Source organism: Plutella xylostella, chromosome 29 (assembly GCF_932276165.1).
Source record: "Plutella xylostella chromosome 29, ilPluXylo3.1, whole genome shotgun sequence".
Classification (NCBI taxonomy): domain Eukaryota; kingdom Metazoa; phylum Arthropoda; class Insecta; order Lepidoptera; family Plutellidae; genus Plutella; species Plutella xylostella.
The window spans coordinates 1,451,211-1,464,276 of record NC_064009.1 but is presented as its reverse complement, the minus strand read 5'-3'; the positions used below and the strand labels follow the sequence as shown (position 1 = coordinate 1,464,276).

Below are 13,066 nucleotides of genomic sequence, written 5' to 3'. Positions count from 1 at the left end.
TCATCTTGTAGTTTCTTATTGTTTTGGTTAATCTGTGAAATTATCAGTAATGGCGGAGCTAAATTCAAGGAAGGACGTGCCGAACGATATCGAAGGCAACTATGCCGATTCCAAAGAACAAGTTTACCTCGAAGAGACCTTTTACATCCTTTCCAAGAAGAACGCAGTGTTCCGGGTGAGACTAACGTCGAAAGGATTGTCACTATCAAAGGAAACCGATGGAAACTCAAAGGAACAGACGATATTATTGCGCGATATCATCGGCAGCAAGTGCATGAGGAGCAAGCGGCGCCGCCCCGGGGCTGGCTCCTGTGTGTGTAGCTCGCTCGTGTCGCACCAGCTCAAGGTGGTGGACGAGAACAGCGGCGATCTGGACGAGAACGACGTCAGCGCCTACCTGTACGTTTACGCTTACATTCTCAAACAGAACAGGCGCGCGTCGAAACGAGAAAGAACGACCATAACATTGCGCTTCAGATCCTTCGACAAGTACGAAGACAACAACAAGGAAGCGCAGAAGTGGCGGACGACGATAAAGTGTTTAATCGCGGGACAGTCGGTCTCACACGTGCCGCCCGTCGCTGAGAAAAAGCTGTTGATTCTGTTGAACCCTAAATCAGGGCCGGGCAAGGCGCGCGAGCTGTTCCAGACTAAAGTGGCTCCTATTCTCCAGGAGGCGGAGGTTCCCTACGATCTGCATGTTACGAAGTATGCGAACTACGCCCGGGAGTTTGTCCGCACGAGGAATGTTTATGCGTGGAGAGGCATCGTGGCGGTGGGCGGGGACGGGGTGCTGTTCGAGGTGATCAACGGCATGTTCGAGCGGCTGGACTGGCAGCAGGCCCTCGCCGAGGTCCCACTAGCCGCCCTGCCCTGTGGCTCCGGCAACGGCCTCGCCAGATCTATTTGCCATTTATACAAGTGAGTACACATTCTTGTTAGAATCTTACAGGATGTTTTATGGTGATAAACAGATTTTAAGATTATTGTCCAATGGCTTAATGATGTGATGAATGTTGACAGTAAAATTAATGACCCTCGCAGCTCAACCTAAATTAATGATAAAGCTAATCTTGTTTCTAAAGTGATTAAATTGTCTTTACAATTTAACAACCATGCTTAAAATGTTTTGCCTATTTACCTTTTGCCTATGATAAAGTAGTTTTTTTAGGTAAACCTGTGTAGTTTGTACCCACCCACTTACAGTGAACCTCCACTGTGTACATGTCATCATAAGCCACTTCTTGCATGTTAACATATAATATAATATTTTGTAATATTGTTTAAATTGCTTAAGTCTGGGTAAGACTAAGTACTTATATCCCAGGAAAAAGGTATAGGTAATGTATGTAACTATGTACCCACCTAGGATCTATTATAAAAGAAGCAAATCATAATTAACTCTATTTCAAAAATTATCTCTTTAAGCCTGCATATCATCAGACAGACACAATGTCATGGAGGACTTTCCATAAGTTATTATTATTGTCAGTGTTCATCAACTCTGTCACACCATTTAAAATTGCTTATTTTTATGTAAATTCCTTTTGGCTTCTATGTAATGCAGACTGTTTAAGTAGCTTATTTGCATTACATTCATTTTTTTTAATTTCTTCTCGTTGTAGCTGTGTAGCAACTAGTAGCAAGTCCATTACAATTTACCTACAATCATTAGTTTTGATTTTGTTACCTATTACCTACGGCTGTCTATTATTTTGTGAAAAGTAGACACAGAAATATGAGTGAATTACCATGTTTCGACATTCAAAATTTCAAGGAGAGGTTCTACTATGATTAATTGTTTTGGTAGTAATTTGAATGGTCCCTCTGCCATTTATTGTATTATCGGCTGTAATCTTGACCCTTTACTTTCATTGACCTCTGTTTTTATTATCAACAATTTCACCTTCATATTTAAAAGAAGTCTATAAGTTTACAAGATTATAGGTAGCTATACATATACATATATTTTTTTGTGAATAACCACAACTTGTGAGGTGTACTCTTGAATTATGAGAATAAAACAATATGAGGAAAATCCTGCTGCTGCATCTTATATTCCACAGTATGGTTCTCCATGGGAGTCATGACTTGCAGACTTTAGCAACCAATGCATTTTGGCTGATGATGATTTACCTACCCATAAAATAATTGATAACTGATAATGATAATGTTAAAACATGAATTCATTAATAGTTCTTTACACATGAACTGTGTTAATAACTAACCTTGTAATACTATGTGTGAGGTTTAACCCAGTTTTGGTGGGTCATCTTTTAAGCCCAATTAACCTAGTGAACGTTGTTCAGGTAAACTATACCTACTCCGTTCCATTCTATGTTCCTAATGATACCCAGAATACATTTGTAAATGATACCTACTTAACTTTAGAGGAGCTTTAAAATCGAACTTGCAGTAAAATCACCTTTAGTAACGCAATCGCAAATTAAGCAGGACTAGAGTTAGTCGCCATGGTGAAAACATTGGCCAGTGAGATTAGCGTCAGTCGCTGACTGCCCTGGCTGGGCCGGATTTGAGGAGCTTCCTTTCGTGCACCAAAAACTAAATATCTCGTACCTAAATTGTAGAAAACAACAAGTAATTTGTGAATGCACTGCCTCCACTGGCCAAGCCATTCTCTATTAGGAAACATACGTTTGAATATTCATATTGTTATTCAGTCATATTTTAAAAAGAAAAATAATACCTATAATAATTATTGTCAAGGTTTTTTTTACCTGTAATGAAAATAAGTAACTACTTATTATTATTTATCACTGTTTAAGTGCGTAAACACAACTATAGTTCATGATTAATTTAATTCATGTTATTGTGTAATAAAATAGATTTATAATGTTACGCAATGACAATAATCTACCTTCAATGTTTGGCTGATAACGCGACCAATGTAATTAACGTTCATTAACGCTTGATAAAAGCCATAAGCTAAACGAGGCATTAACTTCAATAATTTTACATTATACCCAAGGGATAAGCACATAAAAATACAATATACCTACTTTACACTCGCGAGCAATAAAATAGTTTCAGTAACATAATATATATTATCGTCATATCACATGACAATGGCAGGTGGAGCTTTTTCATTGCTCGCACTGTAGTAGGTGCTCTTCCAAGGCTACAAGCGATTTTTACTATACTGCATCTTTCGTTTTGATACATTTTATCTTGATTTGCCGACTTTATGCTTTGTAAGGCACGCAAATAAAGAAAACTGTAAAGATGGCAACTGGACTTGTACCTAGGACTATTCGGCAGACCTTTTCATATTGTTTATTTATCTGCAGGTGTTATAAATTATAATATATCTAAAGTTATTGTATATTGTTAGGTATGTCATGATTCATATAATTTGTAAAATAAAGAGTTACATAATATAGATTAACTTACTACCTATATAATATGTATACCTACTACAAAGTACTTAAACGATTTTGTTCTGTCTGAACTGAATAGCAATAGCAAGCTATTTTATGGTTAAGTGGCTATGTTTGCCGTCGTCTTATCGGCTTAGTGATATTATTTCCAGCCATAAAATACCTAGTTACGATAAAATCACTTTCCATGCGTGTTATTGCGAGCTCGCAAGACCGAAGCAGTAAATAATATCACCTGCATATGACGTCACATTACCACAAGTTACAAAAAACTTAAGAGTTACTCAAATGGTAAACAGATTCATTCTTGAAGGGCAAAGTTTAACAACCGTACTCAATGGATTTTTTGTCATTATAAACATTGGTTTAATAGGTATACTTACAACATAATAATATGTAGACACCTACAACCTACATCTGTATAAGAGCAGCGTTATAAGGCTCCATATACTGAATGAAACAGCGCAAAACTATACAAAAATTAAATCATTATTACACCACGCACTGTGACAAACGTTGGTCTAGCTCGAGTGTTTGTCCTCGACAAACTTCGTCAGGTTTTCTCGTCCTTGCTAAATAAATCCTTGTGGGAAGATTTTTAAATCACATTATTCACATAGCACCTGCCAAGAGAAGCTTATTAGCCAGGGAGCTGTCGACCAGCAGTGTACTGTCTCGGGCTGTATGTGTCTTAATCTGTGGGCTCAAAAGCAACAATAGCACTAGCAGTTGGGAAACGACTCAAACTGGATAGAAAATAGGTTAATCTATTGTTATTATCTCGCGGCCTACTGTATATGCTTGCTCCATTTGTTTGTTATCACAAAAGGAGGTCACATTCTACTCCATATCGGACCCGGGGGATTTTTACCTCTGTATCGGCAATGCACGTGACCTCTTATCTGATTGGCTAATAGGTTTGCCAGTGCGCCTGCGCTATTGAACTATTAGATTATCAATCTTATAGGTACTTGCTTTTCCACGTGAGCCTCGCTAATGTTTTCTTGAAACTCCTGCTCATAAAAGCTTACAATTATAAATTGTGGTTTATGATGCTCATGTCGTACGTAACCTATAATTCCGATAATACATTTCAAACATAACTTATTATCCTTAGAATAGTATTTCTTTATTTCAATAACCTACTTAGATTATTTACAAAAAAAGTTGTGATCTTATCTTATACCTAGAAGTTGACTAACGGGTAAAACCAGTACCTAAGTATTATTGAAAATTAAGTTGAACTTTGTTGAAGTGCATAATTGATATTGATTTCCGCTTCTCATGAATAAATATGATTGCTAAATAAGACCTTCTACTGTTAATAATCATGGTGCAGGGAATCTTCAATTATCCGCTTATACATAACTAGCTGTTCCCGCGCGCTTCGCTTCGCCTTAAGAAGGTTTTCCCGTGGGAATTCCGGGATAAAAATTAGCCTATGTTCTTTCCCAGGGTCTAGACCGTATGTATACCAAATTTCATTCAAATCCGTTCAGTAGTTTTGGCGTGAAAGAGTAACAGACAGACACAGTTACTTTCGCATTTATAATATTAGTTAGGATTAAACGAGCATTAGTTTTTGCATCTTTATTATTTATAAAGTAACGAATGGTAACGAGCTAACGAGTAAAGACATTAAATCCGGAACAGGTTATGAAGTTATGATGCTCATCACAATTGGTCTTAACTTGCCGGTCAGAGTCCATTGTTGTCTATAGTTTAGTTGTGTAATGTAATAAGTAATAACAAGGTGAGTAATGATATATCTGGCTAACACCAGTAGCAACAGATTACATGTATGAATCCTCGCTATAATGATATCCGCACTTGTTTGATCAATTTAGAAAAGAACTAGCAGTTGCCTGCGAGCTCCGCTTAGCCTTTAAAAGTTTTCACGTGGGAATTCCGAAATACAAAGTAGCCTTTATCTTAATACAGGAATCCAGCCCCCGTATTATGTAACTCCGAGTGGGGTTGGTTGTTATAAAATGGCTGACAACTTAGAGCATTATTAATTAATAACTTTTTAATGACTTATCTGATTTCACAAACGTTTATGTTGAATGTAAGGGTAATAGCGTTAATATTGGTAGGCTTCTTGCATATTTCTTTCACTAAGATTTTTGGTGTTTTCGGTTAATAAGTCTCTAAGTTGATACCAATTATCACGGGTTGCTAACTTTCAAAAAGTTACAAAATACGGGGGCAGGGAGTCAGCTTCCCACATACCAAATTTCATCAAAATTACTTCAAATCACCAGGCTTCATCAAATGTAGCAGTTTTCCCGTGAAAGAGTAACTAATATCGATCTATCCATACTTACAAACTTAATAGGATTTAGATACCTATATCACGGAAAGCTAAAGATCGCATCCAGTGGCGTGCTTTGGGAGAAGCCTGGACGTAGGCTTCTCCTAGCCTATAGGCTGATGATGGTGATGATATCACGGGACATTCGTTAGCGATACAAACATCATAGCATACCGTCTGTGAAGTATAATAGTAGTAAATTAAGGCCTAATACACATACCTACATGTAAGCAGTTATTATTTTTGTTGATTGGGTCTGACTATCTGAGGCTCTTTGTTGTTGACCACACATACGCATTGATCATATTCCTTAAATTATGTATGACTCATTGCTTATGTCAATTGTCTTCAATACCACGGTCAGGGTTCACCATGATTTCATAGAAATTGCCATAAATTATAAATTAAAGTGGTCGCGCTTGTTCCATTAAAACAATATTTAGGAATATCTTAAAAAGTTAATGAAATGGCAATGTACCTTCCTATCTTCCTAATGTCAACAACATTATCAAAACCGCCTCTCTGACCTTCTGGTTTATAAACGAATCTAATACGATTAAGATTTCGCAGCGGTCAAGCTGGTTTCGTCTAAACAAAACACACAAAGCTCACAATACGTTGCAGTTCCAACAAACTGGTTCTTTAGTCGATGCGGAAGGCTTCATTGTTGGCAATGAGAAAATTCTTGTGAAACTACACTTTTTTATTATACTGCTCTACCGCACTGCAACAAACCGTGTAAACCGTCCTATGCGGGTTGTAATGCCTAATGTTATTTTGCAATTTCTTCGCTATCTCGAATTTGTCTATTCAACCACACCATAGGCAGAAGGATCACCAACCGGCCGCTGCTATAACACATCAAGACTCTCGTTCCATCATCTAACATCGATTCAGGATGCCCAAGGGCCCTCCCGCGCTCCCAGTTTGTCTATAATGCTTTGTTATCTTTGTTCCAGCGAGCCATACATTCCTCAGAACCTGACAGGAATGAGCATGGCACTGGCGAGGGGCAAGGCAGCCCCCATGGACGTCGTGCGAATAGAAACTAAAAGTAATGTAAGTATTCTTTACTTTCTCTCATGTTAAACAGGCCTGTTAACCGCTGGATTTGGTGATAAAGCAATTAGGTGCTGCGTTAAACCGGAAAAGACTGTCGGGAAAATTCTTGTAGAGGTCACGGCCGTCGAATTAGGCCAGGCGAAATAGCTGCCAAATGTTATTGAAATAAGTTTAGAATTTATAGAATGTCCTTTATCAATCCTTATTGGCAATCATCCCAGTTTCATTATTTTCAACTGCCCGAAAAGGGGATAACTTATGTTTTTTCTGGATGAACCGATTGGAATTTAAATTTTTAGTAAAAAATTACGGTAATTTTCTTTCACAAGATTTTTACTTTAGGTAGTTCAATATGCAAAAGATATGACTATGGTAAGGTTGCATAAATAAATGCACAACTCAAATCCAGTGTAGTAACTGTTACATCGACAATGGTAAATTGTTGCATAACATGAGAAAGATTTGTGCTGTAGCGGTCTTGCTTCTTACCCGGTGCAGAGACGCCGATCCAATCAGAGAAGGGATTGCAAAACTGATATCTCTGTGACGTAACAACGTCATTGATAGTGATATTCCCCGTTGTAAGAGGAGTTTCTTGAATAGTTTAAGTATCTGGTTTATCGTAACGACGACGTCGATAGGTACTTGCTTGTTTGCAATATATGTACCTACATACACCTGTATGTCTTAAAGATAGTTACAGGTTGAATACATATGGGTTGAATTATTTTCTTATTTCAAAATGCCCTTTCGTAGCAAAGCTGTTTGCCGTATTCACGCAAAAGGGCTCAATATCCTCTGACTCTGACCCCGGTAACCGTTGACGTTGTCCATAAATTAACTGATGGATTGCAGTCGAGGTCAATCTATCTGAACTTCGCGTGCTTACAAAACCACACTAGATACATTTTAATACGCGTAATGACCACAACTGCGAATGAAGTTGGTATTATATTCTACATCGTAACAACAGTTGTCAAGGCTTCCAGACTGAATTTTTCGTAATTAATGAGGGGCTAAATAGATTAATTTGATAAACTACCGCTTATCACAATACAAGATAGTGTAAAACGAAAATACATATACAATCCGTATTGATATTTGTGTTTCAAGTGGCATTGTTAAAACACACGCTTTCAAGATGATATTGGTTAGAATTCAGATTATATCCGATGAAAACAAAGATAAAATTGTTTTCGCCGTCCACGAGCTACGAGAAATCTTTGGCATGCACAGTTTGTTACAAGTTAGACAATGAGAAATTCTTAATAACTATAATAATAGGTACAGTTTTTTTTCACAAATATTCACACATTGTTTTGAAACTTGAAGGAATGTGACTTTGGACTCCTAAATGTAAACAACTGAAGCCAGGTGATCATACTTGTAGAATGAAACCGTTTTCAGCATAACACCTTTCAATTGAATACGTCCGTTAGTGGAGTGGTGCCACGGAAATGATATGGTTGGATTAGCCGGGGGTCGGGGGGTCCTGTTTACACGCGAATTATTATGACGCCGATCTGTCACACTACGCAGTAGCGTATAGATTATTTATACAATATAATCCAAGTAATTGAAACTGCGATTAATAACATCATTGACGTAGTATCATCGGGAAAATCAATCATCATAATACCTATTTATAATCCAGTGCGTGCGCAAATCTTTTAACCGTAGAATATGTGTTTTGGGTTCACGACAACCCCCCTTCATTGCCAGTTTTCCGTTGTGCTTCTCTTTACTTTACTTAATTATTTATGATGAATACAGTCATCCTAAAGTTCTAAGAATAGATGCTCCTTTACAATGCTTGTACCTACTTAGGTATATCTTAAAAATTTGCAGTAATCATTTTAAATATGGCCGCTGTCTCCTTCCAGATAATGTTCTCGTTCCTATCTGTCGGCTGGGGCCTCCTGTCCGACATCGACATCGAGAGCGAGCGCCTCCGAGCTATCGGCGGCCAGCGCTTCACCGTGTGGGCCATCGCGAGACTTCTCAGCCTGCGCAAGTACAAAGGAGTCGTCAGCTACTGCAAGATCAAGGACATCAGCAACATTCCCAAACCTAAACAGCCGTTGTTGCTGAGCCATAGTGTAAGCCACGACGGCGCGTTGGATTCCCCCGATGCAGAGGCGTTTATAGACTGCGATGAGAACACTGATGTCTTCACGACGGTCAATGGTAAGCGGCATCAGAGAGTAGACTCGTGGTACTCTGTGAACTCGCGGCGAAGCGCGTTCTTTAGCACGCGAGGGTCAGAGTACCACAGTGTCACTAGTAGTACATCAGAGATGAGGTCGCCAACCCATGCGTGTATGCACGGACCGGCACCCCGACTTCCGGCGCTAGTGTCACAACTCCCCTCGCATTGGGTGCATCTGGAGGGTGAATTCGTGATGGTCCACATCGCCTACCAGTCGTTCATAGGCGAGGACTTCCTGTTCGCCCCGCGCGCGCAGCTCTCCGACGGCATCATCTGGATGCTCATAATCAAGGCCGGCATCTCCCGCTCTCAGTTATTCTCGTTCCTGCTAAGCATAACCAGCGGAGGGCACGCGGATATCGAGACGGAATACATAAAGATGGTTCCGGTGAGTGCGTTTAGAATAGTCCCCGAGGGGACGTCCGGGACGCTCACGGTTGATGGCGAGCAAGTCGAGTACGGACCTATTCAGGGAGAGATCTTCCCCGATATAGTCAACTTGCTAGTTCCGGATATTCAGTAGCACAGGCCTGAAACGCCCTTGCCTAGCGGAAGTGCGTGCAATAATTGATGTTGTCTTTTGTCTGTCGCAAAGGTCGAGCTGTATAAAGTTTTTTAACCACAGTTTTGCGACATTTATTCAAGAATGTTGTAGTGAATTGGGCGTTTGTAGCCATACTTATAAGCCAGTTATGGCCAAAATGGGTATGGAATGTGATAGAGTAATAGGAAACGGCTAGTCAAATCAAAACTACCTAATTAACGTTAATGTATCTACCTAGTGCCAAATGTTATGGATTTCGCACTTTTAAAACTTGCATTTTCGATTTTTGAAAAACCGATACGCTCAAAATAAGAGCAATGTAAAAGGATTTACAGATTGTAACAGATGTGTGTAAGGTTGGAAGGTATTACACGAATATCACTAAATGATTCTTACTCGTGTTGAGGCAATAAAGCAGTGATGTACCTTCGTAAAGGTATTTAATAATTACGTATTGTTTTGTTATAATTAGTAAAATTTAACTTGCCTATAATTATTACTACTATTAGTTAATATATTTCTTCATACCTAGATAGTATAACCTACTAAAAAGGGATTGGGAACTTAATATGAAATGTTAATGTTTAATTTTATATAACTTTCTGTGATAATAATTATTCTGCCATATCATTTTAACATTTTGCGGATTTTGATTCCAAAGTTATAAACCCCAGGGAAGGCCTGAATAATAAGGGATTATTTTTTTCTGCTATCCCACAAAGTAATGTAAGGCAAATTAGAAATTAATTATTGAAATATCTACTTAATTTAAAATTATTACCTACCATATTCTACTTTAAAAAATATATAATTGCTATTTAAAATGTTACATACAGACTAGGTTTTTTTATGGATTGGGGATTTTTATTGAAATAATAGTATAATCCAACTGCTAAGTATTGTCCAATATACTTGTATTGTTAAGAAATAATTATAAAGCCACAACAATAATTAATTCACGTGGTATTTTCCTAGTTTTAATGTAAATATAAAATTTTATTGTATGTAAGGTTTTACCAATTTCTAATGCATTTAAAGTCTGTGTGAATGCATTTTCTATAGGAATAAAAAAACTGTGGTGGTTGTGACGATTATTGATTGAAGTTATGTAAAGCTCTATTGGGTCTGTAAAATAAATAATTAAAACTTAAATGGGCATTGTTGCAATCACCATGCACAATATAGTAAGCTCGTTTTTAATCTTTGTGTGCAAAGAATACCTACCCACTTACAATGGCTTACAAACTACATTTGATATACTTTGGAAACTTGCAAACACAAGACTCTTTCAATAATAAATTATTAATACATTGATAGCTGGCCTAGAATTGTATATTTTTCTATTCCTGTTAATGTTCTTGGAATTGCTAGCATCTTAGATTTTAAATTATAAATATGAGGTGCACAAAATGTTAATACATTCCTTAGACAGTTGTCTACAATAAGAGTACAAGTTATATGAAATAGTTGGAAATATTTTTACAAGATCACTTAGTATTATTTATAACTTGATCACATTTGGATGTGGATTACAGATATTATTCATGTATGGACCATTGTTATTACTTTATAGGATATTCAAATGAATTGATATCATCTGAACATGTCATAAAAGATAAATGGCTGTATGATTTTTAAAATTCCAAATTGTTTGATAAATTTTTAAGTATATTATTTTAACATTCCATTTTTTTTTGTAATGTAATTTTTTAATTTATCATAAATACTAAGAAGTCTATATTGTGGTTACTTGAATTGTGAGTTTACAAAATTGTTGCTGATAAATAAATATATTATTAAAGTTTTCTTGTGTCTTTTATTCGTGGATGTTGTCAAGGGCCATAGTAAATTTATAAGGGGCAAAAAAACTGCAGCCAATAAATCAATAATATTTATTATGATAATATATCTAAGTTCGTATAATAGTTAAATGATACAAATTTTAATGTAATTATGATTAATTGACTAATTATAATTATCTAATTAATGTGTATAACTAAATGAAATTCCATACAGCTAATGCACTCACCCATTATAAAGTATTAGAAAGTAATTAAATACTATTTTTTACTTAACTGCTACCCACCAAGACACATAAAATGGCAGATATGTAATAGTTATTTTATTTATGAATGGGTACTTAATTTATAGTGTTGTTACTTATTGCCTCCAGTAAGTAGACACATTATCTTGTGCAGTGAAATATTATGTAAATTACTAAAATTAAACAACTTGTGAGCTCATTTTATTCTTAGGCAGTAAATTGGTTCATTACACTACACATGGCACAAATGCCAACACAATCACATTTTTGCATAAAAATCTCTTTAAAAATTTACACATCCAAAGTAAGGTAATCCAAATAATTTATAATTTACAACCACAACAAGAATAGGAGTACAAAATTCCTTAGTCAATTATCAGCCTTGGATTTGTGCCATGCATAATAAAACAGAGTCCAGTGGACCAAGATAAATACAACAATTACCTCAGCTTCAAAGAGTCGAGGTTGTCAAGGAGGTTCTGTACCTCTGAGTCGACCTGCTCGCGCGTGCTGACCTGCTCGAGGCGCTGGCGCACGGACTCCAGCTCCCCCGCATCCGCCTTCTGCACCTTCATGTACTTGAGCATCATCTCCACCACCATGCAGATCTCTCCAATTAGGTGACGTGTCTCCTCAAAGTTCCCAGCCCCACTTGGACGCATCTGTATCAGTTTAAGTTTACTCTGAGCCAGCTGAATAGGATTCCTGCCATTCTTGTCATGAGAGCTGACGTCTGTGCCGGCGTCCAGCAGCTGGATGACCACGGGAATGTGGCTGGTGCACGCCGCCAGGTGCAGGGGGGTGTTGCCCAGGGTGTCCTTGATGTTAGGGTTAGCCCCATGTCTGATTAAAGCTTTCACTACATCTATGTATCCGCGGCAGGCTGCCAGGTGCAGTGGGCTTCTCTTGTGCTCGTCTGAGGAGTTGGGGTCGGCCCCGGAGGCGAGCAGCTTCTCCACCAGCTCGCTGTTGTTGGTCCACGCCGCGAAGCGCAACTTCTGGTTCTTCAAGTGGCAGAGACTGGTGCCGTAACGATATTTCAATCTGCAGTGTCTCGCCTTAGTGGAACACTTGATTTTACCGATGTGATCGTGCGGGTGCGGCTCCTCTAGGAAGTCAATGGGCATGGGCTGGCCAGCCTGATTGATGGGTATGGCTGGTGGGTTGAACTCGAGCATACAAGCAGAATGATCGAATAAAGGATTGTCACTGCTTTCGTTACTAGTGTCTACGCCGGAATCAGCCATCCTCCTGATAAGCTATAACTCTGCACCAAAATATTCGCTGTGTTCCTATGTTATCACAAAGAAATTCTGCATAACACAAACAAAATAAGCAAGCACAAAATGTAGGTGATGATGTTAGGAGAAAGTCAACACAAAACATAGATTAAAATTGAGTGAAACTATGAAAATATAAGCGCTTTCTGACATTTACCAGCGATACACAATCAAACTTGTCGGACGGATGGTTGTTCACAGGGTTGGAAATAGAA

General features: G+C 38.0%; 2 protein-coding genes across 2 annotated transcripts; one reads left to right on the top strand and one right to left on the bottom strand.

Annotated features, from left to right (window-relative positions):
* Positions 1-40: 40 nt before the first annotated feature.
* LOC105392643 (sphingosine kinase 2) lies at positions 41-11,333 on the top strand. The gene is made up of 3 exons (XM_011564304.3): positions 41-921; positions 6,672-6,771; positions 8,658-11,333. Exons 1-3 carry the CDS (start codon positions 50-52, stop codon positions 9,504-9,506), a joined length of 1,821 nt encoding a protein of 606 aa, XP_011562606.3. The 5' UTR covers positions 41-49; the 3' UTR covers positions 9,507-11,333.
* A 71-nt stretch (positions 11,334-11,404) lies between these two features.
* On the bottom strand, positions 11,405-12,961 carry LOC105392642 (ankyrin repeat domain-containing protein 54). The gene has a single exon (XM_011564301.3). The coding sequence runs from the start codon at positions 12,816-12,818 to the stop codon at positions 12,012-12,014; it is 807 nt and encodes a 268-aa protein (XP_011562603.1). The 5' UTR covers positions 12,819-12,961; the 3' UTR covers positions 11,405-12,011.
* Between the last annotated feature and the right edge of the window lie 105 nt (positions 12,962-13,066).